Source organism: Cavia porcellus, unplaced genomic scaffold (genome assembly GCF_034190915.1).
Source record: "Cavia porcellus strain 051 isolate PalLab524CR breed Dunkin Hartley unplaced genomic scaffold, mCavPor4.1 scaffold_6, whole genome shotgun sequence".
NCBI lineage: Eukaryota > Metazoa > Chordata > Mammalia > Rodentia > Caviidae > Cavia > Cavia porcellus.
The window spans coordinates 28916364-28944279 of NW_026947489.1; the positions used below are offsets into that span (position 1 = coordinate 28916364).

The 27916-nt window shown below is 47.0% G+C and overlaps 1 protein-coding gene and 2 pseudogenes across 3 annotated transcripts; 2 read left to right on the forward strand and 1 right to left on the reverse strand.

Moving 5' to 3' along the window:
- The first annotated feature begins 510 nt into the window (after window positions 1-510).
- On the forward strand, window positions 511-27425 carry Rpap1 (RNA polymerase II associated protein 1). Of its 3 annotated transcripts, none has more exons than XM_003475706.5 (25): window positions 511-586; window positions 9857-10108; window positions 10913-11061; window positions 11299-11388; window positions 12030-12150; window positions 13245-13466; window positions 15698-15874; window positions 16818-16933; window positions 17313-17411; window positions 18226-18327; window positions 18524-18691; window positions 18913-19089; window positions 19200-19334; window positions 19421-19591; window positions 20049-20206; window positions 20669-20827; window positions 20973-21171; window positions 21671-21780; window positions 22015-22210; window positions 22390-22542; window positions 22724-22866; window positions 23800-24556; window positions 26562-26738; window positions 26862-26921; window positions 27019-27425. In XM_003475706.5, exons 2-25 carry the CDS (start codon window positions 9931-9933, stop codon window positions 27166-27168), a joined length of 4167 nt encoding a protein of 1388 aa, XP_003475754.1. In that variant the 5' UTR covers window positions 511-586; window positions 9857-9930; the 3' UTR covers window positions 27169-27425. The 3 variants fall into 3 exon arrangements, 2 of the variants coding, with proteins under 2 accessions (XP_003475754.1, XP_005006279.1); XM_005006222.4 differs by having other exon boundaries at window positions 529-597; XR_010048007.1 differs by lacking the exon at window positions 27019-27425 and having other exon boundaries at window positions 529-597; window positions 26543-26738.
- Window positions 15170-15263, reverse strand: LOC111758501 (small nucleolar RNA SNORA40; annotated as a pseudogene).
- On the forward strand, window positions 26315-26475 carry LOC111758518 (U2 spliceosomal RNA; annotated as a pseudogene).
- Window positions 27426-27916: the final 491 nt, after the last annotated feature.

Sequence of the window (27916 nt, forward strand, 5' to 3'; positions counted from 1 at the left end):
TGGGAAGGAAAACAGAGAGGACTTCTAAGAAAGGAGACTGGCATGAGCAAAGGCAGGCTGATTGGGAAGAGCCCAACTCGCTGACATGGCTGCTTTCTTCTCTCTTCTCACCGTCCGCTGTTTCCCCAATGCTCTCTTGGCAGCGTTGCTTTCCTGGGGCTTTTTCATGGTTATTTTGTTGCTTGTGCACAAACACACTGTGGAAGCCACCTTGTTGTGGGCACTAATGGTGGGGTACAGGTACAGTTTTTTTGTGTGGGTAGCAAGAATCGAACTCAGGACCTCTCACTTGCGAGGTAGGCGCTGCGCCATTTAGCTATATCCCTGGTGAGTGCAGGTGGACGTAGAAAAAGAATCTTTGCTTCTGCCGCAGATGCTGTGCTACAGGAGTTCTCCGCGAGTCATCAGAGTGCTCACAGGATGCTGTATCGCAAATAGCGCGGCTTCTAGCTCCTGAGCTCTACACGCTGCGCTTAACCCGGGGCTTCGAACCTACTAAGGGAGCGGTGGGCGGGACTGCCCGGCGGAACCGGAAATCTGTCAGAGGCGGAAGTGCGGCCTTACGGGCCAAGATGGCGGCGCCCAGGTGAGCATCTGGTGAGTAGGTTCCTGGGCTTGGGGAAGGAACTTCAGGTGACTTGGGGAGGAGACTCAGGGACAAGGGTGTTTGGCTCATTTGTTGTAACTTTCCTGGGGGCGTTTAGTGTTACAGAGTAGCTGTGGTGTCTTCCAGCGCTTAGATCTCGGCCTTAACCCTTCATCTGCGGGCAACAAAGGCTGAGATTTGGTGATTTCCGGTGGCTGGCGCGGTGGTCCAGGACTCTTAACCAGAGCCCTGGGAGCTGTCATGGGAGCGGACTTGGGGCGGCTGATTCTGGCACTAGAGGATCGGTTATAAAGAGGCAGTCTGAGAAAATAGTGGTTCATTGTTAGCCATACGTTGCTTAAGAGTTATTTACTAGGAACCATCCTGATTGAACTGCAAGGTATTATCTGTCACTGCCAACACGGATTGTTTCTGGGCACATTTACCCTATCGCCTTATCTAGTACTAAAATCATTGCTATCCTTTACTGAGGCCTGTTTATGTGTATAACAGCCACTGTGGTAGGTGCTGTGCATGAAAGTCTATAGGAATTGTTATTATTCACTTTTTACACTTTTGGAAACTGGGCTTGGGATAACTTACAGTTTGCCCACTTTGTGCAGCTGGTAAGTAGTGGAGCTGGTATTTAATTTCTGGTCTCTTGATTCAAAAACTGATGTCCACAACCACCCAGACTCCGTGCAATTTGCATTATGGCCCACCTCAGTATTTAGCCTCTCTCTCTCTCTGTTTGTTTGTGTGTGTGTGTGTGTGTGTGTGTGTGTGTGTGTGTGTATGTGTATGTGTGTGTGTTTGGTGTTTGAGACAGGATTTCATTATGCCGTTTAGGCTGTCCTTGAACTCACTTGCAAGCTCAGGCTCACTTGCAATGATTTCTACCTCAGCCTCCCTAGTGCTGGGATTACAAAGGTGTGCACCATACCCAGGTTAACCTTATTTTTCATCTTTAGGAGTTTTTCTCACCTCTGAAATCCTGCAGCACTAATTTTCTGTATGTTTCTTTGGTTACTAGTACTGTATTTTTAATGTGTATGTGTAGTTGCCATATCCTTTAACCCCAAATTTGGGTGCATCATTTGAACAAAGGATTTCTACAATATGGGAAATGTCATTTAAAGGACATATTTTTTGGGTTTTCTTGGCTTTTGGGGCTTTTGGCTTTTGGGGAGGGGAAGAAAATGAAGTAGGGAAGTATTAAAAGAGCCAGTATTTTGGCTTGATCTGTCTCCCCATATGTTAACCCCAGAGGCTGGATTTTTACCTTCATTGCTTTGTATCTATTTTACACTACTCTGTCCAGAGTAAACTTTCATAAAAGTATCTTTGGTATTGTTCTTTAAACCCACACCCTCATGTGGTGGTGATTTTGACCTTTTTTTTTTTTTTTTTTTTTTTTTTTTTTGGTACTGGGAATCAAACTCACAACCTGGTGCTTGCCAGGAAGGTGTTTATGCTGCTGAGCTACATACCGAGCCAAATGTCTGGAGTGTTTGTTTGTTTGTTTTTTTGTACCAGGGACTGAACTCATGACCTCATGCTTGCCAAGCAGGCACTTTCTCCACTGAGCTAAATCCCCAGCCCAACATTTCTACTCCTGTTAGTTCATATGTTTCTAGTACTGGCCCAATCATTAGATTTGATCCTGGGAGGCTGTGCATGGTGGCACACATCTATAATTCCAGTACTTGGAAGGCTGAGGCAAGAGGATTGCTGTGAATTCAAGGCCAGCCTGAAATAGAGTGAGACCCTGTTTCAAAAAAAAAAAAAAAAAAAAAAAAAAAAGGAAAAGGAAGCAGAAGAATTGATCTTGCTTAGAATTGGATGAAAAAAATAAGAAAATGTGTTGTTCAGCACTTTAATTATTCCTACTATCTAGCCTGTCACCCTGTGTCTCACTGTCCTGAAGCTTTTAGAGGCAGCTGACTTCTTTGAAGTTTTCCAAGTATCATGTTTATTCTCTGCATTCACACTTTTGTTTTGTTTTTTGTACCAGAGATCAAACTCATGACCTTGCACTTGCCAGGCAGGTATTATGCCACCGAGCTAAATCCCTGGCTGCATTCAGCTTCCCTTTATGCAGGAGTCTGTCTTATTCTTTAAAGTCGTGTTTAGTGGTTTTCAGCTAAGGTTGATTTTTCTTCTGGGCAATGTCTGGAAAGTTTTTTTCTTTTAAAACAAGGTCTTCACCAGATGTGTTCATGCACATCGGTAATCCCAGTATGTCATGGTTATGGGTGGCCCCCAAGCCTTATGCCTTTGCATTATGCATTTGTGATTGGTTCATTGTCTAGCACTTAAATTGGGGGTGTGAGTGCCACATTAACCTAGGGGTGGAGCCAAGATATAATATAATGGCAGGAAGAAGGTGTGTGTCTCTCTCTTGCTGGTTTCTGCCTTGCTATTTGCAGCTGCCATGAAATGTGGCCCCATTATGCCACCCTGCTTTAACTATAAACTAAAACCTCCAAAAACTATAAGAAATAAACCTTTCCTTTCCCAACTTTGGGCATCAGGTATTTTGTCTCAACGATGAGTAGAAAGTGACTATGACACAGTACTTGGGAGGCTGAGGTAGAAGAATTGCTGTAGGGTTGAGGCCAACCTGGACTACATAGTGACACCCAGTCTCAAAAAACAAAAAAACCAAGGTCTTGCTATGTATCCTATGTCAACCTCAAATTTGAGATTCTCCTGCCTCAGCCCTCTAAGTGCTAGAATTACAGTACAAACTTGTGCCACCATGCACTACAGGAGTTTCTTTATAATTTACATAGTTGTGAGGATTAAATGAATGAATATGGAAAGTGTTCAGAGCAATATATGACATATACTAAATATTTAATGGGTGTTAGCTATAATAGTGATGATGATTTTATTGGAACACTCAGGTGTTTTGTATACTTGCCCAAGATTTTTTGTTTTTAATTGAGATATAATTTATACACCATAAAATTCACCGTTTTAAAGCTGGACATGGCAGCATATGCCTGTAATTTGAACATTCGGGAGGCTGAGGCAAGAGGATTGCTGTGAAGGTGAGGCCAACCTGGGTTATATAGTGAGTTTAAGGTCAGCTTAAACTACATAGAAAGACCTTGTCTCAAAAAAACAAAACAACCAAACCAACCAGCACTGTACATTATAAGGTCCTTTGTGACTGGCTTCTTAGAATTTTTTCAAGGTTCATGTATGTGATAGCTTATATTAGAAATTTCTCCTTTTTTTAACTTAAATTTTTTATAATGTATTTTTTTTTTTATTTTGAAGGTAGTAAAATACAACAGAACAAGACAGAATAAAGCCAACTGAGACTAGGTAGTGAAACTGGTACATAAATTCACAGCAGGTTACCAGGATAACAGTAATAGGTATCACAGTATATTTCATTACTTTTACAATAGTTGTTCTTTCAATCACGTATATCAAAGTAAAATGAAATACAGAACATTACAGAACTTATCAAAATAGAATATTGAATAGAGCAGTACCATTAATCAGAACAAAGCAAAAACAATAATAAAAATATTTGCCTTCTAAGAGATGGTAGAAGGAAATCCTCCTTATTTGCTCTGGTCAGACTCCCAAGAGATGCTCAGATTTCTGGTTCCCATTTGCTAATGGGGGGCGGGGGCAGGGGAAGTGGGATGTTTGACTCTAGGCCGCGCACCTGTAGGTTCACTGTTGCTTAGCAGGGAGGAAAGCTGGTTGCTTGGTTTCCTAGGGTCCTAAGTTCCAACATGTCACGGATCTCAGGAGTTGCTAGTGGTTCTCCCCCTGCAGCCGGCCACACCACAGCCGCTTACCAGGCAGGGGAGCTGCTTGCTTGGTTTCCCAGTGTCCTAAGTTCCAACATGGCACGGATCTCAGGAGACACTGGTGGTTCTCCCCTTGGAGGTGCCACAGTTGGCCACATCACAACTGCTTACCAGGGAGGCGAGCTGCCTGCTTCTTAACTTAAATTTTAATTTTTTGTCTTTTTGAGGTAGAATTTCACTTGTAGTTCAGGCTGATATTGAACTCACTATGTTGCCCTGGCTGGCCTCCAATTTAGAGCAGTCATCCTGTCTCAGCCTCCAGAGTGTGGAGATTACAGGCATTCATGACCATACTTACCTTTTCTTCCTTTTTTATTCTAGTATATGTAGAGTTTTGTTGACCTATTCACCAGTTGATGGACATTTATATTGTTTCCACTTTTTAGCTATTAGGAATAAGGCTGTTTTGAACATTTTTGCACCTGTCTTTTCTTTTTTCAAGGCAGGCTGGCCTTGAGCTCAGGCAGGCAGTCTACTTGGCTCAGCCTCTCGGGTACTGGGATTATAGGCATGCAGTACCATGCCTAGCCACAGTGAGCACATTTTCCTTTGTCTGGAGTATATCCCAGATAGTTGGATTGCTGTGTCATATGGTAGCTCTGTGTTTAACTTTTTGAGGGTCTGCCAAATTGTTTCCCATAGTGACTGCACTGTTTTACATTCCCACCAAGAACTATGAGAGTCCCAGATTCTCCCATAGCAACCAACATTTGTTATTTTTTATATTTTCCCTGTTATTTACTTACATTTTAAATTTACATTTTATTTATAGCCTTCCTTGTGAGTGTGAAGTGTCAGCTCATTGTAGTGGTGTGTGATTGTTTATATGTCTTTGTCTGAGAATTGAATGTTCGGTCTGCCTTGTGCCAAGCACAGTACTTTACTGAGCTACGCTTTCTGTGCTGTATTTTGGTTTTGATTTTCAGGGCTGTTTTGTTTGGTGTTTCTTTGATGTTACCCAGCCTGGTTTCTAGCTCTTGGAGTGTAAGCAATCATTCTGCCTCAGCTTCCATAGTAGCCGAGTCTACAGGCATGTGCCAGTGCACGCAGCTATGTGGTTTCCCTTTTGTTTCCATGATTACTAATGTGTACATCCTTTTATGTGATTATTGGCTACTTGTATATATTTTATTTTATTTTATTTTATTTTTGCTACTGGGGATTGAACTCACAAATCTGTGCTTACTAGGCAAGTGCTTGAGCCAGTGAGTTAAATCCCTGGTTCTGTATATTTTTAATGAAACATTTATTGAAATTCTGTACCCATTTTAAAGTTGTCTGTCAGTTGTTGAATTATAAGGGTGTTTTGTTTTGTTTTGTTTTTGGGTTTTTTTGAGACAGATCTCACTATGCAGTTCAGGCTGTCCTTGAGCTCACTTTGTAGCTCAGGCTGGTCTTGAATTGGAAATGATCCTCCTGCTCCAGCCTCCACAGTGCTGGGATTACAGGCATGCGCCACCACACCCAGCCTAAGAGTTCTTTATATATTCTGGATACAGGTCCATTATCAGTTATACCATTGGCAAATTGTTTACCTAATAGTGACATTTGATGGGCTAGACCAAGGTTGGGCAAGGGCCTGGTAAGGGGAAGGTTGTGTATTCAATCCCTAGTACAAAAAATTTTTTTGATGCACAAACACTTTTAATTTTGGTGAAATCGTTTATTGATCTTGTCTTTGGTTACCTTTGGTGTCATATCTAAGAAACCATTGCCTACTCTAAGAGACATGAAGATTTTAACTTTTTATTTTATCTGTATATTTTAGTACATAATGACCACATTCATCGTAGGGAGTGTATACTTGTACATGATACCTCTTGTTTCTTCTTTTTCTCCTATTCCACTCCTCTCTCTTCAAGCCCCCTTGCCCTCTTTATTTACAAAATTTTGTTTCCAGTTTTCCTTCCATTATTTTTTCTTGTCTTCCCTTTCCTCTTCCATGTCCCTTGTTCCTTTTCTCATTTGAACATTTTCTATTTTCCAATATCCATTACATTATATATGTTAGTCCTTATTTTAGTCCTTATTTTCATGTGGTATTTGAACATGAATGTCCAGTTTATTTTACTAAGAGTGTGGTCTCAAAGCCAGGGATGTAGCTCAGTTGCAAAAATGCCTGCCCGATAAGTGCAAGGTTGTGAGTTTGATCTCCAGTACGAAATAAAGGGAATAGGCTCAAAGTTACCCCCTTAACTAGAAATGTGTCTAGCTTATCCTTCTTTGTGGCAGACTAGCACTCTATTGTACTAAAAGAAAATCACACTTTTGTCTATTTCTTGGTTATTTCCAATATTTAGCTATTACAAACATGGGTGTGCATATACCCATATTGTGATATGATGCTTTTAATTGTTTTGACGATATCAAGAAGGGGATCAGCTGGATCAAATGGAGCCTCTAGATTTAGTTTTTTGAGAAATTACTGATTTCCATTGTGGTTGTACCAACAGTGAAGAAGGATTCCTTTTTTTCCATAGCCCCTGTAGCGTTTCTTATTGATTTCTTGATGATAGCCATTCTTTCTAGGATGAAATGGAATCTCAGTGTTGTCTTAATTTGTATCGCTTGAAAGAGCAGTGATATTTAACATTTTTTCTTATATTTATTTGCCGTTTTTACTTCTTCATCTGAGAAGTGTCTATTCATTTCAGATGCCCATTTTTAGATCTTTAAATCTGAGCGGTCTGATTATTTTGTCTTTAGGACAGGAGCACACACTCTTGATTAAAAGAGCTTTGTAGTTTGGTGTGGTGGCACACGCCTGTGATCCCAGCATAGCGGAGGCAGAGGCAGAATGGCCATGAGTTTGAGGCCATCCTGGGCTACAAAGTGAGTTCAGGCCAGGCTGAGCTGTATAGTCAGAGCTGTCTATAAATAGTCTTTTCTTAGTCTCCCAAGTAATAGCTGCAGTTGTAAGTGTGGTTCATTATGCCCAGCTTCAATTTATCAATTTCTATAAAAACAAGCCTTTGGAATTTTTATAGGAATTCCATTGAATTTGCAAATTTTAGAAGTATTTCCACCTTATAGTATTGTTTTCTGTTTCATCATTGTAGGCTATCTTTCTGTCTTTCAATTTGTTTAGGTCTTTTATGACCCAACAATGTCTTACAGTTTTTGTATGTAGGTGTTTTGGTTTTTTTTGTCTTTTTGAGACAAAGTTTCACTATATAGTTCAGGCTGAACTGAACTCCCGTTGTAGCCCAGGCTTCTCTTAAACTCATAGTGATCCTCTTGCCTCAGCCTCCTGAGTAATTTTGATTTTTTTTTTCTTTTTCCTTTTTATTGGTACTGGGGATCGAACTCACGACTGCCTGTTTGCAAGGCAGGTGCTTATGCCGCCGAGCTAAATCCCCAGCCCCATTTTGATTTTTTTTTAAGACAGAGTCTCACCATGTACTTCAGGATGGCCTTAAACTCTTTTAGATGATCTTCCTTATCAGCCTCCTGAGTGCTGAGATTGCTGAGGTGCATCACGCTGTGTGGCTATTTTATTGTTTTTTTTTTTTTTTTGAGGGGTGAGGTTGAGACAGTTTCACTTTATAACCCAGGCTGGCCTTGTACTCATGATGATTCTCCTGTCTCAGCCTCCTAAGTAGTGGCATCATAGTTGTACCCCACGATACTTGGCAGTTTTATAGTTCTGAATGCCCAAATCTTATAATTCTTTGGTTAGGTTTATTCTGATATATTTTATGCTTTTTAATATTATTGTAAATGAAAGTTTATCTTTCTTTTTTATTTATTTTGAGACAGGGTCTCACTATGTAGTTCAGGCTGCCCTTGAACTCAGTGATCCTCCTGCCTCAATTTCCCAGGTACTGCTGGGATTACAGCCTTGTGCCACCATGCCTCTTTGTTTGTTTGTGTCATATTGAGGATTAAACCCAGGGCCTTAGACATGCTAGGCAAATGCTCTACCACCCCCCAACCCTTTTTTAAAATTTTACTTTGAGACAGGAATTTGTAAAGTTGCTCAGGCAGCTGTTAAACTTGTGATTCTTTTGCCTAACTGGGATTATGGGTGTGTGCCACTACATCCGGCTAATGACCTTGTTTTCTTAATTCTATTTCCTGGTTGTTCTTAGTTAATATGTAAATGTGATAGCTTGGACCCCAAGGAAGCAAGAAATTAATTTGGGGAGCAAAGGGTTTATTTAGGCCAGGCCTGGTGACGAGTCTCCGGCAGCCAATTTGGAGACTGCGCACCCCTGAGACTGGAGAAGGGGATTTTAAAAGTTGGAGAAGACCGGGGGTGTGTGTGTGTGTGTGTGTGTGTGTGTGTGTGTGTATACCCCGCAGAGCTGTTAAGCTGTTGACCCAAATCTGGAAACTGTAAAGCTGTCCACTTAGTTCTGATAACATCGGGAGCCTTTTAAGTTACTCCCATTCTGCAAATAAACATTATCTCTGCAATAACATTCGGAGAGGAATGTAGAAAGTTAATTATTTTGGGACAGCTCGTTAGCGCTAACATGTGAGAAGGGGTCAAAAGTTACAAGAAGCTGAAACTTAAGTTTTTACAAGGATTTCGAACTTAACCCTTTTAACCCTTTTGGTGCATTAGGGTTAAGCCACAACATTTTTGTCATTTCTTTGAAGTTGAGCATTTCTTAAGAACAGTACAATTAGCACATTTTATGACAGACTACCACCGGGTAGGGAAAGGGGGAAGGCAGTGCAGCTTGCATTACAGAACAGAAAATATGGCGAGATTACTTTCCTTGGGGAGAGCAAGGTCAGGTAAGAGTTGTGCTAACAAGCAAGTCTCCCCGCGTACAAGCAAGTTTAGATAAGAAGAAATCCTGTTTTCCTCAGCAGAGAATGGGGAAGCCTAGGAGTAATTAACAACTCCTGTTAGTTTATCTTAGCACCGCATCTGTTATTTGTAGAGAGCAACAATGGCTAACATATCAATTAGGTAAGGTTTTACAATTCTTTACAGAGAAGAGCATTGATTAACATGTCAATTAGGTCACCAAGAGGGAGAAGGAAAACACATATACGGTATGGCCGTGTTACAGGTAATTTGCTATAATACAAATATAATGAAGCTATTTTTCTTAGAATACAACAGTAGACATACGAATGATTTGTATGTATTGATCTTTAGCAGGCTCTGGCTTTAATCTGAATACCATCAGTCCGTGTTCTCTCCAATTTGATACAGAATCACTGCTCTCTGTACTGACACATTTATCTGCCTGATCCCTGATGGCATTTTCTTTACCTGTTGGATGTTCCCATGATTATAAATGATCTGTGTTGGCTAGAGATGGTTTTGCTATGCTGATGACACAACAAAGGCTGAGGAGGGAAGGAATGCAGGAAAGAATGGGTCTGTGTGAACTGACAAAAAAGAGGATACCCCAATGCATAATGAAGGGAATTGGGGCTCAGTAGCAGAGGGGCCATTGTTTTCTGTTTTTAGAGGTGACTGAGAGGACGGCTCCTTGTGGAAGCAGTGCCTGAAGGAGTCTTACCTGGGAGGTTTGCAGTGCCAGGATGCTGTCCCGACCAAAGCCTGGAGAGTCCGAAGCGGACCTGCTGCGCTTCCAGAGTCAGTTTCTTGCTACTGGTGCCTCCCCAGCGGTGCAGCTGAAGAAAGGAAGCAGGAAAGGCAGTACTGCTAACGCAGATCGACCTCCTCGGCAGGACCATCGCGATGTGGTAATGCTGGACGGTGAGCGTCTGCGGGTATGAAGTAGAAGGGAGCACAAGGGTAGCCTCGGGGCCCTTCCCATCATTTCAGACACTGGTGCTGCAGTCTCATTTTACAGATGAAGAAAACAAGGCTCAGAAAGATTAAATATTTTATCCATGGTGACACAATTTGAGGCAGAGACCCACAGCCGTTGCCTTTTTCCCTTTGCCCCTACCCCCAGTCCCTCAGCGGTTGTCTTAGTTACTTTTTTCTTTGCTGACACAAAATACCCAACACCCAAAGTTAAAGGAGGCCCATGGCCAAGTGGGGCCAGCTTGGACTACAAAGTGAGTTGAAAGCATAGCATAACATAGCTGAACTGCATAGCAAGACCTTGCCTCAAAAAGAAAACAAAAAACAAAGTTAAAGGAGGGAATGTTTATTTGGCCCACAGTTTGTAGAGGTTTCAGTGCATAATCAGCTGGCTCCGAGGCAGGGTGGCATGGAAGAGGGGCATTACAGTGGAGAGACAGCTTATGGCAGGCCGAAGACTGCAAAAGTAGCAAGCAGCGACAATGGTAGCCGTCTTTCTGTCCCTTATAGTCTATCCAGGCTACCTGGGCAAGTAGCACTCATACCCAGGTGGAGCAGCTTTCATCCTAGCACCAAACCATGAATCCATTCCAGCATCACCTCTTTGATCCCAGCATCACACACTTTAGCTCTAGCTACATCCAAAAGCTCCGCCCATGACTGCATGAGGGAAACCTCTAGATATAAGCCATAACGTTATGTTTCTGGGAAGGCATGAGCATCCTCACATCTGAGGTTTCTTTCTTTCAGATCTTCCAGATTTGCCCCCAGCTTTGGTTCCTGCTCCAGCAAAGCGAGCCAGGCCCAGCCCTGACCAACCCTTGCCTGCAGATGAGGACGCTGAGGAGAGATTGAGCAGACATGACCAGCATATCACTGCAGTCTTGACCAAGATTATTGTGCGTCTTACTCCAGCTGAGTGGGACAAGGCGTCCGAGCAGCCAGGATGTTGGGGAGGAGGAGGAAGCAAACTTTCCATGAGTCGCATTAGGCTGGGTTAGAATCCATGTGACCTGACACAAGATGTGTTTGGACCCCTTTCCAGTGAGGGTCTCAGGATGGGAGCTGGGGCCCCGGGGATGGGCTCCCATCTGGAGAAGTCTGCGTCTTGACTGCTTTGTGCTTTGTTGCCACAGGAACGAGACACAAGGTCAGTGACTGTGACACTTCCTGTACCCAGTGGTGTAGCTTTCCCTGCTGTGTTCCATCGCTCACAAGACAGACAGGTGGGCAGGGTAACGTTAAGTGGTGCTTAGGGAACTGTTGTAGAGTCTCATCCAGGAGTTAAGCAACTCCATCTTAATTTTTGTATTTCCTCTTTTGGTTTTTTGAGACAAGCTCTCACCACATAATTAAGGCTGACCTTGAACCCTCTGTGTACAGTAGTACTGGCTGGCCTCAAACTCACAGCATGCCGACTCAGGATGCATCTCATTCCTCCTGCTTCAGCCCCTAAAGTGCTGGATTGCATGCTTGCACCACTGCCCCCAGCTAGCAACTCCATTTCTAAAGCAGCATCACACTAAGCTCATCACACATATTGACTCATCTAATTTTCATAACCCTCTATAAGATAGATACCACTATCCCCATTTTTCACATGAGCAGACAGATGCCCCAAAGAGATAAATAATTTGTTCCATACCACACATCTCATATGTGGAAGAGCTAGAATTTTAACTCAAGCTAATCAGGTTTCAAGATCTTTGCTTCTGTGGACCCCAAATTTTCTTTTGAGGACTGGGATTGTGACCACTGGGGATTGAACAGGGTCTCTTCTGTCTCTGTGTTCCAGAGACCTTAGTAAAGGGAGTTGAGGTAGAGTAGAAAGTGAGTGTGATCACTGGGTTTTCTTTTCGCTCCATAGGAGAAGCCAGCAGCATCTGGTAAGAGGAGCCTCTTTGCCCAAGAGATTGCAGCCAGGAGGGAGTCTGAAAGAAGGGCAACATCAATTGCAGGAGCCGTGGCCCACCCAGGACCACCAGAGGGTGAGCTGGGGCAGAAGATGCCCGGGCTTGGTCTGTTTTGTTTGTTTTGTTTTGTTTTTGTCTTTTTGAGACAGGTTTTTACTATGTAGTTCAGGCTGGCCTTGAACTACATAGTAGTTCAAGTGATCCTCCTGCCTCAGCCTCCCAAGTGCTAGGATTACAGCGGTCTGTTTAAAGACTCAATCATAGGATCCCCTGTGGATATAGATCTTTCCTGCCTCAAAGGGGAGGACTGTTTGAGTGATCATCTCAAGAAAGTCATTCTGTGTCCTCAACGTCACTTGGAATACTAAATTGGGGAGCCTTGGGTCTCGAGGGAAGTCCATAATCAGCTGCAAGGCAGGGTGGCGTGGCAGAGGGGCATTACAGAGGAGAAATAGCTCATGACAGAAGAAGCGAAAGCAGCAAGCAGCAACATAATAGCCTTCTTTCTGTGCCTTATTGTCTATCCAGCCTAGCTGGACGGGTAGTACTCATACCCAGGTGGGGCAACCTTAATCCTAACCCTGAGGGGCTGGGGATTTAGCTCAGCGGCATAAGCCCCTGCCTTGGAAGCGTGCGGTTATGAGTTCAATCCCCAGTACTGAAAAAGAAAAAGAGAAAGAAAGAAAGAAAGAAAGAAAGAAAGACAGACAGACAAGCAGAAAGGAAGGAAGGAAGAAAGGAAGAAAGAAAGAAAGACAGAAAGAAGAGATCCTAACCCTGAGCCATGTGTCAATCCCAGCATCACATCTTCAACCCCTGTTCCTTCCTGCATCTTCAAGGTGCAGGAAGGAACAGCCCTTATACAACTTGAAAAAGGAGGTGGAAGCATCTGGCAGAAACAGAATACACAGGCTAAATTTCCATGGTACTATATTAGAAGAGCATGGGGCAGACTGCTGGAGGAGATGGCTACCTAGCTGTCTGACAGAAGAGTGAGAAATCAGGAGGCTTCTTGGGAAAAGCTTTCCCTATAAATCTTAGGGGAAAGTGGCTGAACAGCCACTCCCGCTGGAGGCTGACTTTAGGGCAGTCAGACTCCCAGAGGAGACCTCAGAGTCCGCAACAGCCAGGCCAGCAGATCAGTGAGACTGATTGTACTCTTCTTCCAGGTACTGTGAGCTGTGAGGCACCTGCTCCTAGGGATCAGGTCACTCGACATCTGGAGAACAGCCACACTTTCCAGAGGCCCCGTCTGGTCACAGGAAAGGGGCTCAGTGGCCAGGAGGCTGAGCAAGAAGTCCAGACCATCCATGAAGAGAATATAGCCCGCCTGCAGGCCATGGCTCCAGAGGAGATCCTGCAGGAGCAGCAGCAGTTGTTGGCCCAGCTTGGTGCGGTGCTGGGCTTTCCTGTGGGTCGGGGCGGGTGAGAGTTTGATTCCCAGTACCAAAAAAAAAAAAAAAAAACAACTTCCCCTCAGGCTACACAGCTGCTGGGGAACACAGACTGGATTTACTTCATTTCATTTTTTTGTAATGCTGGGGATCAAGCCCAGGGCCTTGCACATGCTAGGAAAGGACTTTCATCACTGAGTTACAATGCCGGTCCTACAAGCTATATTTAAACATGAATAGAATTCAGCCCAAATTTCTGTCTGTTATTCTGGGGGCTTGCCTGGTTTTTTTTTTTTTTTTTTTTTTTTAATGTTTTTCTTGAGACAAGTTCTTACTCTATTGTCCAGACTTGACTTAAACTTGATGCATATTTCAGGCTGGCTTTGAACTCCTGCTTTAGCCTCTTAGGTAGTTAGGATTTCAGGCAGGCTCCACCATGCCCAGCTACTCTTAAGCACTGTGCTTTGTGTTCCTCTCCCACCTGGTGTACACATATGTGCTTTGTTATCATCGTAGTCTAATGCAGTAATGGTGAACATTTTGGAGACAGGTGCCTAAACTACAACCCAAAACCCACTTATTGATTGCAAAGAGCCAACAAGGCAATTAAATCTGCATGCTGTTCGATCCCTGGTACCGATAAAAATGAAAAAGACAAAAAAAAAAAAAAAAGAAAAGAAATCTGCATGCTGGGGTTTAATTTAGAAAAAAGCAACTAGGGGCTGGGGGTTTAGCTCAGCGGCATAAGTGCCTGCCTTGAAAGCAGGCAGTCCTGAGTTCGATGCCCAGTGCCGATAAAAAGGAAAAAGACAAAAAAAAAAAAAAAAAAGCAACTGTTAACTGATGCTCAGCTGCTGGGGTGATGTGGCTGACAGAGAGGACTCTGTGTGCCCACTATGGTTCGTATGTCAGAGGTTTGCCACCACTGATCTAGTGTAACCACAGTATGGTTTTGTGTTTTTTTTGGTACTGAGGATCAAACTCACAACCAAGTGGGTACATAGGCCGCTAAGCTAAACCCCTAGCTCAACCACAGTATGTACTACTGTATGACACTATGCTATGCCACCTCCTTCTTGATTTCTGTCGTCTTCTCTAATTTCTAGTTTCTAGACACACAGTCAGTCTTGTTCCTGGCTGAGTGTCTTACAATTATATAACACATACAAGATTTTTGTAAACATGTGCATAAATTAACAGAGAAGACAATGAAAATCGTTTCCCTAAATGTGTTTTCTTTGGCCATAGTTATCATTCATTCACTTGTTGCATAGTCAGCCACCTTTTTTTTTTTTCTTTGACAGCCACTTATGTATTTATTTTGGGGTGTTTATTTTATTTTTTATTAAAACCTGTGCAAATTATAATCTGATGTTACTACATTTAAACAAACATGATCCAACACAGTAACACATGTCTTCAACTCCAGCCCCATGTTCAAACACTTTCATGTGCTGCACCATAAAAATTGGAATACCAGATCTATAATTTTGCTTGTTTTCTGTGCTTTATAGTAATTTTAGTCTTAGCAAGAATCTTAATGGTTAATACTATCACTTTAATCTGTATTAGGTTGCTGTAATATTTTGCTTCTGCTTTGTTTTCTGAGGTCGAATCTCACTGTGCAGTCCAGGCTTCATTCCTCTTGCTCAGCCTCGCGAGCCCCAGCATCACAGACTTTTACCACTGTGTCTAGCAGTAATATTCCTTCTTATATCAAAACTCATACCAAACAATGAGTTCTGTGTTGCAAAAAAGGTTACTTTTTGCAGCCATCTGTTAAATTTTAGTCCACAATTTTTTTGTCTTTTTTTGAGACAAGGTCTCTGTAGTTCAGGCAGGCTTTGAATTCACTATGCAGCCCACGCTGGGCTCGAACTTCTGGCAATTCTCCTGGCTCAGCCTCCCCAGAACTTGTATTACAGGCATGTGCAACCACATGTGGACTACAGCCACTTACTTTTGATCTGTGACCCGGGTGCCAAGCATGGGAACCTGGGCCTAGGGACTTTAGAGGAAAAGACAGGAGAATGATCAGACCTCAAGGGCCACACACTGTGAAGAAGGAAGCACCATGGGAAGGCAACAGGAGGGCCCAATGGTCAGGCCAGGGCTGGAAAGCAGCTTCTCCTGTCCTGGCACCTAGAGGCAGACAGCTCTCACAAGTGCCAAGCCAGGGGAGCCCTGGAGGTCGGCCGTTGCTCACTGTACCCTCACCTCACCTCTAGACTCCAGCATGATTGCCTTCTTGCGATCTCATAGTCACACCCAGGAGCAAGCAGGAGAAAAGGCAACTGAGGAGCAGAGGCCAGGAAGATCTTCGGTTCCTGTGACCCAGGAGGAGCCCCTCGTGTCAGTATCTGCCAGTGACAGGCAGGACAGTGAGCCGGAGCCAGGAGCCCCAGGTTTGGAGGATAACCATGTTTTTGTGGATAAAAGTAGAGAAGTATTCCTTCTCATAACCCTGGCGAGTGGGGAAGAAAAAAGCTTCTGTGCCCTAGGAAGTGGACGGTTAATCCTCATTAGTGGCTTTAAGTTGGCTCAAATCAGTCTTCATTTGCTGTGCACATCTTCCTGTGCATGCTTCCTGTTTTCTCGTCCTGTTCTGCTCCTCCCCCTTCCTGGTGAGCAGCAGCAGGAGTCATGACTGCAGCTGCTTCCCTGAGCACACTCTCTCCCTGCCCTGCTGCAGCTGTCCAGCTGTTGCCCTCTCCTCTCCTCCGTTCCTTCTGCCTCTTCATGTTGGTATCTGCCAGCTACAGGGCATGGGAGAGGAAGAGGCTGATGAACATCTTTGTACATGCCAGATCTCAAGCAGAGGCCAGTGGAAGTACTCAGGTCTCAGAAACTAGATTATTTTATTAGGACTAACAAAGGAAGAAATTAAATTACAATGGCCAGGAACCTCCTGCTCCCGGAGGCATCCAGGGCCAGCCTAGGGCCAGCCAGGCAGGTTGGTTGGGTGGAGGAGTGAGAGAGTGAGACAATGTGTTCTTGTGTCCTGGCCCCTGGAGTAGTACACTGCCCCTCACTGTCCCCTCTCCTCCTTCCTTCCAGGGGCTACAACTGAGAGTGGGAAACTGATTTCCCTGTATATGTAGTCTTCCCTTGTTTCTCTGTTCTTCTTTTCCTCTCTGCTGTTTTTCTCCCCATCCAGCAAATCCTTGCAGGCAGTGGAAGGCTGGAGTCAGGACTAGATGGGTCTACCATAGCTAAGACCTTCACCCCATTCTTAGGCGTTCCTATCCCCAAGTCTCGCTTAGTCCCACCCAAGGGTAGAAGCTGTGGGTACTTGGGCACAGGGGAGTATGGCAGACCCTCAAAAAAAACCACCATGCTTCTATCTAGCTCTGAAACTGTCACTGAACCCCCACAAAGAATGGCTACACATGGACACTGTTGAGCTGGAGAAGCTCCAATGGACACAGGATCTGCCCCCGCTCCGGCGGCAGCGGACGCAGGAGGTGAGCACGGCCTGCTGGCCTACCATGGTGGGAGTGGCACTGCTGCTCTGGCACCCAGCACCCAGGCCCTTGTTCCCTGAGCCTGTAAAACACCTCTGCTCTCCCCTTCCAAACCCTCTCTGGGCCCTTCTGTCACAGAAGCCCATTTTCACTGACCAGTAGAGTCAGGACCTAAGTCCTCAGATGCCTGGGATTAAAGGTGAGCAGTGGGTATAAGAAAGCTGCTTCGGGGGGCTGGGGATTTAGCTCAGCGGCATAAGTGCCTGCCTTGCAAGCAGGCAGTCGTGAGTTCGATTCCTGGTACTGATGAAAAGGAAAAAGACCCCAAAAAAAAAGAAAGCTGCTGCTGTCCCAGCCCAGTCTTCTTTCTCTTCATTAGAAAATGCAGGCCCGATTCAGTCTTCAGGGAGAGCTCCTGCCCCCAGATGTGGACCTACCCACCCACCTCGGCCTCCACCACCATGGAGAAGAGGCAGAGGTGAGGCCTGGGGCCCAGGGACGACTGGGCAGATCTTGGGAGGAACTTTGACAACCATGTGGAGAAGCACCCCTGGCCCAGTGTGGTCTGCATGCCCTCTTCCAGGTCATGGCCTTGCTGCCCATTCAGTTTCTTAGGCTCAGAATTTCTTTCTATTGCTGTCATTCTGGTCAGTCCTTAAACTTGCCAGTCCCCTCCATGACCTCCCCTAATACTCCTGGGTTATGGCCTTATGCGCTAGTGTCTGCTGAGTCTCCAGGCCTGCCTCGCATTTCCTTGGGGCACTCCATCCTTCCTGAACTGCCCACGCTGGTTTCCTCTGGCCCAGCTCAGGCCACACCTCATCTTAGCAAGTGGCTTCCCTCTGTGTAGAACAAAGTTCTAGCTTCTTAGTTTAGCCAGGCAGTGCTTCCGCAGGCTGCCACTGCTGACCCTCTGGCCCTGCCTCCTTTATTCACTATTGTGGGACCACTCACTTTGCTGGCTCTGTCCTCATCCCCTGTGCTTAGGGACCCCAGAGCTCACTTCAGGGAAACCCTTTACTTTTGCTCTGCTGGAATTGCCTATTCATGAGACCAGATCATTTTTCCAGGTCCACATCCTTCCTGTCATCTGGTTGCAAATTAAAAATCAATTGCTATCTTCCTCCATCTGCCTGATGCCATGACACATGTGTACATGTCCTATTTTCTTTACCAGGCTAAGGCCCCTTGGAGTGACATTTATTTACCTTGTCTTTCCCTGGCATCTTGCTGGATATTTCTGGGATACCACCTGTGTCTTGCCTTCCTTCAGCTTCTTATTCCTGCTCCAGAGAGCAGGCTATTCCTTACAGGAGCTGTTCCTCCTGACCCGAAGCCAGGTGTCTCAGCAGCGAGTGTTAGCACTGCATGTGTTGTCCCAGGTCATTAGTAGGGTAAGTGGACTTCTGGCCTGGCCTGGTCAGCTCCATCCCGCACCCTCACCTTCCAGTCTTAGACTTCCCTCCCTTCTGTCCTTTCTGCCTGGCATGAGCCCATACATCAGTTGTCTGGGAATGGGGCAAGCACAGCAGTCATGGACTGGCAAAGATTTTCTGTAACTGCAGCAAGGTTTTATCCTCCTGCCCCAAGGCCCAGGCTGGCGAGTTTGGGGACAACCTCGAAGGCAGTGTCTTACGCCTCCTTTTGGATGCTGGTTTCCTCTTCTTGCTGCGCTTCTCTCTGGACGACAGAGTAGATGGGGTCATCGCAGCTGCCATCCGGGCTCTTCGGGTTCTGCTGGTGGCACCTGGAGATGAGGTACCACGGGGTAGAGCCCTGCTTCTCCTGCTTGGTGTGCCCTGTTGCCACAGTTTTGTGGGCAGAGTGGAACAAGGGATGGCAGGCCACCCTCTCCTAAAAGCCCCAATACCTGGAAACCGTGTCTTTCAGTTTTTTTCTAAGGGCTTCCACTCTTCCACTCCTGGACTCATTTCCTGCCCTCTCCTTGTTTTCTCACCCGTGCCTCCGTCCTCTGATAGGAGCTCCTGGACAGCACCTTCTCTTGGTTCCATGGAGCTTTGGTCTTTCCTCTGGTGCCTAGCCAGGAGGACAAGGAAGGTGAGGATGAGGATGAAGAGCCTCCAGCAGACAAAGCAAAGAGCCCTGAGGAAGGAAGCCGCCCTCCCCCTGAGCTGGCACGACATGATGTCATCAAGGTAGAGGAAAGGCTTCTTCCCCATCCCAGACTCAGCGTGCAAGTGTTTTGCTCAGGAAGGGTCATCTGGACTCACCTTCATTTGCCAGTTGGTTTTTCTCTTGACCCCAGGGGCTCCTGGCTACCAATCTGCTGCCTCGGCTACGCTATGTACTAGAGGTGACCCGCCCAGCGCCCACAGTGGTTCTTGACATCCTGGCTGTGCTCATCCGCCTGGCCCGGCATTCCCTGGAGTTAGCCACAAGGGTGAGAAGATGGGACCAGGGAGAGAGCCCAGAGTACACCAGAGCCTGGCCTTGCTTCTCCGCCTTCCCACCTCCTCTTTCCTGCAGGTACTGGAGTGTCCACGGCTCATGGAAACCATTGTTCAGGAGTTCTTGCCTATCACCTGGTCCCCTGTGAGGGTGGGACCTACCCCCAGTCTGTACAAAGTACCCTGTGCTGCTGCCATGAAGCTCCTTCGAGTCCTGGCCTCGGCCGGTAGGAATATTGCTGCCCGGCTGGTGAGTAGGACATGGGTCAAGGGATGGGGTCATGAGAGCTGGAAGCTAAGCAGAACCCCTGAATTTTGAGTGGCCAGCTCATACCATCTTCCTCTTTCTCTTCACTCTGGTTGTTTAGGCATTCAATAGAAACTACCAGACAGGAAGTGGGTCCCCCAGGAGCCCAGTGCATCCTGTGGTTCTCCTCTGGTCTCATGTTTAGGGGAGGCTCCCTGCCCTGGCCCAGATCAGAACCACACACACAGGCACTCATCATCCACAGCCAGATAACCTAGGAACCAAAATAGTTCATTAAAAAGAAGGAGGGAGATAGTTTCACCCCTTCCCAGAGCTGTGACCCTGTGCCACCACAGAGGGTTGGAACAGGCTAAGGTGAGCCAATTTCCATAGTGAAAGAACCTGATGCCCATTGAATATGGAACTGTATGACCCTGAACCCCAGTTCCCCTCTCTCTAGTTGAGCAATTTTGATATTCGAAGCCGCCTGTGTCGCTTCATAGCCGAGGCTCCCCAAGAACTGTCCTTGCCTCCTGAGGAAGCGGAGGCACTGAGCACGGAGGCCCTGCGTCTGTGGGCCGTGGCTGCCTCCTATGGTCAGGCCGGTGACCTTTACAGGTGAGGAGATTCGAGTGAGGGGAGACCGTGGAGGGAGGTCGGGAACATGGAAGTGGGTGTGAAACAGTGAGGGTCTGGACCAGCTGGGGAAGAGGAATCAGTGTGGACTGAATAGTATTCTGTGTACAAAAGCACTAGTATCTTGGTAACATCACATAGAAGTCCCTGTTGCAAGTAGCCTCAAAGGTATGTCCTTCCCATTTTTCAGGGCCAGTCTTTCAAGAGTGCTAAGATCAGGGCTGGGGATTTAGCTCAGCGGCATAAGCGCCTTTTTTTGCAAGTGTGCGGTCTTGAGTTCGATCCCTGGTACCAATAAAAATGAAAAAGACAAAAAAAAAAAGAGTGCTAGGATCTTCTCTGTCCCCATTTTCTCTCACCAAACTATGGGTCCTGGACAGGGCTGGGTCTGTGCCTTATGTCTGCATCTTCTTGCACACTGTGACAGTCACTGTTTTTCCCTAGGGAGTTGTACCCAGTGCTCATGAGCACCTTGCAGGCTGTGCCCACAGAGCTTAGCACCCACCCACCACGGCCCCTGTCCATGCAGCGAGTAGCTGCACTGCTCACTCTCTTCACCCAGCTGACCCTGGCAGCTAGCAACAGTCCTGCTGAGCCCCACAGGTAGGCCAAGCCCTGCCCTGCCCCCAGACGCATCCTGCTGGCATTGCCAGGACAGGAAGGTATGCACCCTCCCAGGGAGAGGGTAGCTGGAGCTTGGAGGGAGTGAGGCAGCTGTCTTCTCACTTGCCCCTTGATATTCCTGTAGTGACACTGCTGAGGCCCCATTGGCCACCCCTTCCTTTGTCACGTGGACACAAATATCTGGACTCCAGCCACTAATGGAGCCATGTTTGAGGCAGACTTTGAAACTGCTGCCCAGACCTGAGGTGTGGCATGCTCTGGGCCCCGTGCCTGCTGCCTGTCTGCTGTTCCTGGACGCCTACTACCAGGCCTGGAGCCAGCAGGTGAGTGCCTCTATGTCTGTCCCTAATGCATCCTGTCCCATTGCCCTCTCCATGGCCACCTCCACTCTTCCTTGTCCCCACTGTTCCTCACACCACAGCTCTTCGTTGTTGTTTTGGTGGATGAAACCCAGGGCCTTGTGTGTGCTAGGCGAATGCTCTGCCACCAGGCTATACCCCGTCCTCTGCATGTTAGCTCCCACCTGGCTTCTTGTTCCCACCTCCATATCACAGTGAGCTTCCAAAAACCTGTGTTGCCAGGGACCAGAGATGCTCGAGCAGCCGCTCAACTCACCTGTAACCCTTATATTCTCTTTGTCCACACATACACTGGGTACAGGACAGCTTTAGGGCCTTCTGGTCCTCATAAAAGTGAGACTACATAACCCTCCAAAGTGACCACTGGGGCTTCTGGAATGAGGGGGATGGCCTGGGAACACAGAGAGTAAGAACACAGACATCCTGGGCCATCCATCACCTCAGTGGTTCCCTTGGTCCTCAGCTAAGCTTGTGCCCTGAGGATTGGCTTCAGGACATGGAGCGCCTGTTGGAGGAGGTGCTGGAACCACTGCTGTGCCAGCCTTCTCTGTGCAGCTTGTGGGATTCACTTAGGTAGGTCCTTGGTGTGTTTAGCTAGGTGGTTGGGGGAGGACTCCTGGGTCCATTTCCCTGGCCCTTCCTGGAGCTTAACCCTCAGAGGTCCAGGGGGAACCTGGGTCCCTGGTGGTTAGCAGGCAGTGGGGCTCTGAAGAGTGTGGCGCTGGGCTACACAGCCATGCCTGCTGGCCTTGTCCAATCTGGTGCACATCAGGTCAGAGCCCCTCAGCTTTTGCATTCTGCCTGCAGGCTCTGCTCCCCTCTCTGCAACCCACTATCCTGTGCGCCAGCCCCTGAAGCTCTCCCCAGCCTTGTGTCACTGGGCTGTGCCGGAGGCTGCCCCCCACTCAGCCTGGCTGGCTCAGCCTCACCCTTCCCGTTCCTCACTGCCCTCCTCTGTCTCTTCAACACCCTTGTTCGGATCCACAAGGGTCTTTGTGGCCAGGTAAGCTCTGGGTGCCAGGTAGGGGTCGAGTGGGGCCAGGGTGGCAGGGGTCAGAAACAAAGTGGGGAGACCTCACTTCCTGAGAACCCATTTGCCCGAGTGTCTGGCAGTGCAGCCACCCAGGGAACCCAGAAGGCATCAGTCAGTTTCCAGATCTGAACAGACTCGCTTCCCCTCAGCTGGCTGCTGTACTGGTTGTCCCAGGACTTGAGAAGTATTTCCTCCAGTGTGTGGCTCCTGGTACTGCCCCGCTTCTCACACCCTTCTCCACATGGGCCCTGCGCCACGAGTACCACCTGCAATACCTGGCACTCTCTCTGGCCCAGAAAGTGGTAGGTCCCCTCTGTAGGTGCCTCCCCTCCTGTTAGCTCTCCTGCTTCTTTGCCAGGCCACCAGGCCGTGCTGCCTCTCCTCTGCTCCTGACGTTCCCTGGATCTGTGCCCTCCGCCTGTGTCCACTGCTCCACTGCTCTGCCGTCTTCCCTGCACTGAGTAACACTCCTTCTCCGCACAGGCAGCATGCCAGGCAGCGCCAGCCGCCAGTGCTGCCCTCCATCATGCTGTGGCCTTGGCCCTGCTGAGCCGCCTGCTGCCAGGAAGTGAGCACCTCGCTGAGGAGCTGCTGCAGAGCTGTGTGTTCCGGTTGGAGTTCCTCCCGTGAGTGTAGAGTCAGGGCATGAGCTCAGTCCTTTGCATACTATTGTGGTTGTCGACAGAGTAGCCTGATTTGAGGCAGGGGACCTATGGTCCCTTTCTTTCTATGGCTTATATGTACCCTATCTGAGCTTCTGTGTCCTCTTAGTAAAGTGAAGATGAGGCTTACATACTAGAAAGTGATCTCAAGACTTCAGTGCAAATCTACAGGTAAAAAGTGGTATATAGCTGGGGTTTTAGCTCAGTGCATAAGCGCCTGCCTGGTAAGCGCGAGGTCATGAGTTTGAGCCCATATACCAAAAAAAGAAAAAACAAAATGAAACAAAACAGTGGTATATAAAGCAGTCATAGACATCTCTTAGTTACTAATCATGTGTTCTGTGTCTGCTGTTCCTCTGGGTGTGCCGTGAGGTAGTAGTACTGTCATTGTCCCGACTGTCCTGTGAGGAAACAGGCACAGGGAAGTTACGTGAACTGTAGCTGGGGGTGGGCTTCAGCATCCATCCTCTTGGCCACTTCACAGCACTGCTTAGAAGGTCATCAGAGGAGCAGCGAGAAATAGGTTGAATTTAGAAGCCGTAGGTAACCTGGGCATATAGCTCTAACATACATGAGGCCCTGGATTTGATCCACAATACTGAAAAAAGAGCCGGGTGTGGTGGCTCATGCCTGTAATCCCAGCACTTGAGAGGCTGAGGCAGGAGAATTGTTGCAAGTTTGAGACCAGCCTGGGCTACAAAGTGAGCTCAAGGCCAGCCTGAACTGCATAGCGAGACCCTGTCTCAAAAAAAAAAAAAGACAAAAAAACACAACACTGAAAAAAGAAAAGAAAAAACAAAAAAACCCAGGAAGGCTCTGGGAAGCCCAGAGCGCTGGTGTAGCCTTCTGGCTACCATGGTTCTAGCCCTTGTCCTTGACTTTTGGGTTCTGTTCCAGAGAAAGCACATCAGGAGGTCCAGAAGCAGCTGACTTCTCCGATCAGCTGTCTTTGGGGAACAGCGAGCACCCTGCATGTGGGCGAGGGTCTCTCCTACTTCAGGCCTGCCAGGACCTCCCCAGCATCCGGAGCTGCTACCTCACCCACTGCTCACCAGCCCGGGCCAGCCTGCTGGCCTCCCAGGCGTTGTACCGAGGGGACCTACAGCAAATCCCAGCCCTGCTGCTGCCTGTGCCTAAGGAGCCACTGCTGCCTACTGATTGGCCCTTCCAGCCACTGATTCATCTCTACCACCAGGCTTCCGATGCTCCTTTGGGACTGTCTCCCACCAATACCATGGGGACAGCCATGCGTGTCCTGCAATGGGTGCTTGTTCTAGAGAGCTGGCGCCCTAAAGCCCTCTTGGCTGTGCCTCCTGCTGCCCGCCTAGCACGGCTCATGTGTGTGTTCCTGGTGGACAGTGAGCTGTTCCGAGAGACCCCAATACAGCGTCTGGTGGAAGCTCTCCTGGCCCAGCTCTGTCTGCCCCGAGTCCTGCCAAGCCTCAACCTGGATTGCCCACTTCCAGGCCTCACATCTTTCCCTGACCTCTATGCCAGCTTCCTGGAGCATTTTGAGGCTGTCTCTTTTGGGGACCACCTCTTTGGGGCTCTGGTCCTGCTTCCCCTGCAGCGTCGGTTCTGTGTCACCCTGCGCCTTGCCCTCTTTGGAGAGCATGTGGGAGCCTTGCGAGCTCTGGGCCTGCCTCTAACCAAGGTACTTCAGCCCAGCAGGACCTACCATGGGCACCCTCCATGGGGCACTCCTGGGGATGGGGAGCTTTGCTGGGGTTCATCACCTCTTGAGAGGCTTGAGAGGATTAGGAGAATCCATGAAAAGGGCTTAAATGGTATCTAGCATATAGTAGTTACTCTGTTTTGTTTTCTTTTTGGCAGTACAAGGGATTGAATCTAGAGCCTTCACACCAAACTACATTCCCAACTTTCTTTTTTTTTTTTTTTTTTTGTCTTTTTCCTTTTTATCGGTACCAGGGATCGAACTCACGACTGCCTGCTTGCAAGGCAGGCATTTATGCCTCTGAGCTAAATCTCCAGCCCCCCAACTTTCTTTATTACTTTTTATTATTAACAGTTTAGATAAGAGATTTTCTCAGATAGGCATGCTAATGCATGCCTTTAGTAATCCCAGCACTCTGGGAGGCCAGGGCAGGAAGATGTGAGTGCAAGCCCCGCCTGGGCAATTTAGTGAAAGCTTGTCTCAAGATATAAAAAAAGCTGAGTATATAGCTCAGCAGCATAAGTGCCCACCTGGCAAGTACAGGGTCCTAAGTTCTATTCCCAGTGCCACAAAACAAAACAAAAAGATGTTAAAAAAAAAAAAAAAAAAAAAAAAAAAAGCATTGGAGATGTAGTTCAATGTGAAGGCCTTCAGTTCAGTTCCCAGTACCAAAGGAAAAAAAGATGGCAACTTCAAGCCTTGATGATTTAGCAGCTCAGTAAGATCTTAAAAACCTAGCACCCGGGCATGGTGGCTCACACCTGTAATCCCAGCACTTGGGAGGCTGAGGTGGGAGGATCGTTGCAAGTTCGAGACCAGCCTGGGCTACAAAGTGAGCTCAAGGCCACCCTGAACTGCATAGCGAGACCCCGTCTTGAAAAAAAAAAAAAAAAGACAAAAAAATAAAAATAAAAAAGCTCTCAAAAATAAATAAATAAGCTCTAGTCGGGTATGGTGTAATCCCAGCACTCAGGAAGCTGAAGGGGGAGGATTGCCCTGAGTTTGAGGCCACCCTTGGCTACATAGCAAATTCAAGATAAGCCTGGGCACATAGTGAGATGCTGCCTATAAATAACTAAATATTAAAAAGGATTGGAGGTACTGGGGATGTAGCTCAGGAGCATAGTACCTCACAAGTATGAGGTTGTGAGTTTGATTCTTGCTACTGAAGAATAAAAAGGGCTGGGGATGGGGAATGAAGTCACTGCATATTTTTCTTAAGACTAGATTTTTGCCTTATAATTCTGCTAAATTTAAAAGCTATTTTAATATATACATACATTATATAAATATATCTTATAAAAAGAGAATTAGGGGCTGGGGATTTAGCTCGTGAGTTAGATCCCCGGTACTGATAGAAAAAGCCAAAAAAAAAAAAAAAAAAAAGAGAGAGAACTAAAAAGAAAAAAATACGTTTAGGAGCTAAAAAGTACATTATCTGGTAGCTGGTCACAGGGACATATGCCTGTGATCTCAGCACTTGGGAGGCTGAGGCAGGTGGATGGTTAAGTTCCAGCCCAGCCTTGGCAGTATAGCAAGGTCCTGTTTCAAACAACCATAAATAAATAAGCAAACAGACCATTGCTTTGTAGTACAATCCTGTAATTCCCAGCTATTCAGGAGGCTGAGACAGGAAGATTACAAATTCAAGGCCAGCTGAGACATTTAGCAAGACTCAGTGTGAAAAACAGGTTAGGGATGTGGCTCAGTGGTACAGCGTTTATCTAGTGCACATACATCGCTTCTTGGCCTTTTAGCTAAGATCAAGTGTAGTATCTAGCACACACAAGGCCTGGCTTTGACCTCTAACACTGGAAAAAATTTTGTTGTAAGTTTATTAAACAAGAAATACTAAGCAATAAAAATTCTCAAGAGCTCTTCGATCTGCTCACCTATGTGCTTGGGAAGGGTGAATGTCAGCTGTCTGCCTTGTTCAGTGATGCACACTCCCACCCTGCCCTTCAGCATGTCACTTCTGCCACAGTTGCCTGTGCCCCTGGAGTGCTACACAAGGCCTCCTGAAGACAACCTGGCCCTACTTCAGCTCTACTTCCGGGTGCTGGTCACTGGTGTGCTCCGTCCACGTTGGTGCCCTGTGCTCTACGCTGTGGCTGTGGCTCATGTCAATAGCTTCATCTTCTCCCAGGATCCAAAGAGCTCGGTAAGTTCTATTTGCTGATGACTAAGCTACTGCAGAGTCAGCTGGGGAGGAGGCAAGGGTGGGGCAAGGCCAATGATGGTGCCAGTCCTGGGTTTAGTGCCACCTTTCCCATTGCACTCATAGGATGAGGTGAAGACTACCCGAAGGAGCATGCTACAGAAAACATGGCTGCTGGCAGATGAGGTAGGCAGAGGCCTAAGAAGGTGGGAGATGAAAGGGCTTGAGAGGCAGAGACTGTAGTCTCATTCCCCATTTCATAAACTTTCTTCCATCTCTGCAGGGTCTCCGGCAGCATCTCCTCCACTATAAGCTTCCCAGTTCCAGCCTCCCAGAGGGCTTTGAGCTGTATTCCCAGCTGCCCGCACTGCGGCAGCAGTACCTCCAGACACTGGCCTCGGGGGTGCTCCAGGATGGAGTATCAGAGACCTAGAGTTGTGGATGGAGAGGTGGATTCATTCCCTCAGTCATGCCAGAGGATATCATATCCTAGGGGAAGGCAAGCACAAAGCAGCAAAAGACTTTCCTGGTTAAGAGTGCACTGTTTGAGCTTCGATGGAGCAGAATGAGCCTTTCCTTTCCATCTTGATACTTGGAGCTCAGGATTCTCACCCATCCCCAGCCCTACCCTGGGCCAGGAGGTTTGAATGCCATGCTGTACACTGAAAGAAATTCTTTTTTAGCCTCCCAGCTGACTTGGATTGATTTTGTTTGGATTTATTTGTTTTGGGGAGCATTTTTTTTTTTCTAGGACAGTCTAGTAGTTCAGGGTGACCTTCAACTCACAGCATCTTCCTGCTTCAGCCTTCTGAATTCTGGGATCCAGGAGTGTACTACCATGCTCAGCTGGGTTGACTTTAGTCACATTTGTTCAGAGTTGGTATGGAAGGGCAGCTTATCCCAAAGCAGAGAGGTGGTAAAGAAATCATGAGTGGAGGGCTGGGGATTTAGCTCAGCAGCATAAGCGCCTGCCTTGCAAGCAGGCAGTCATGAGTTCGATCCCCAGTACCAATAAAAAGGAAAAAGACAAAAAAAAAAAAGAAAGAAATCATGAGTGGGAAGTGAAAGCAGTCCACAGCTGGGGACAGCAAGAATGTGGGTTCTAGTTCCTGAGTGGAGCCAGGCCAGGGTAATGCTCTTGGGAATGGGGATGTTTAAAAAAGAACTCTGAGCATAGACAT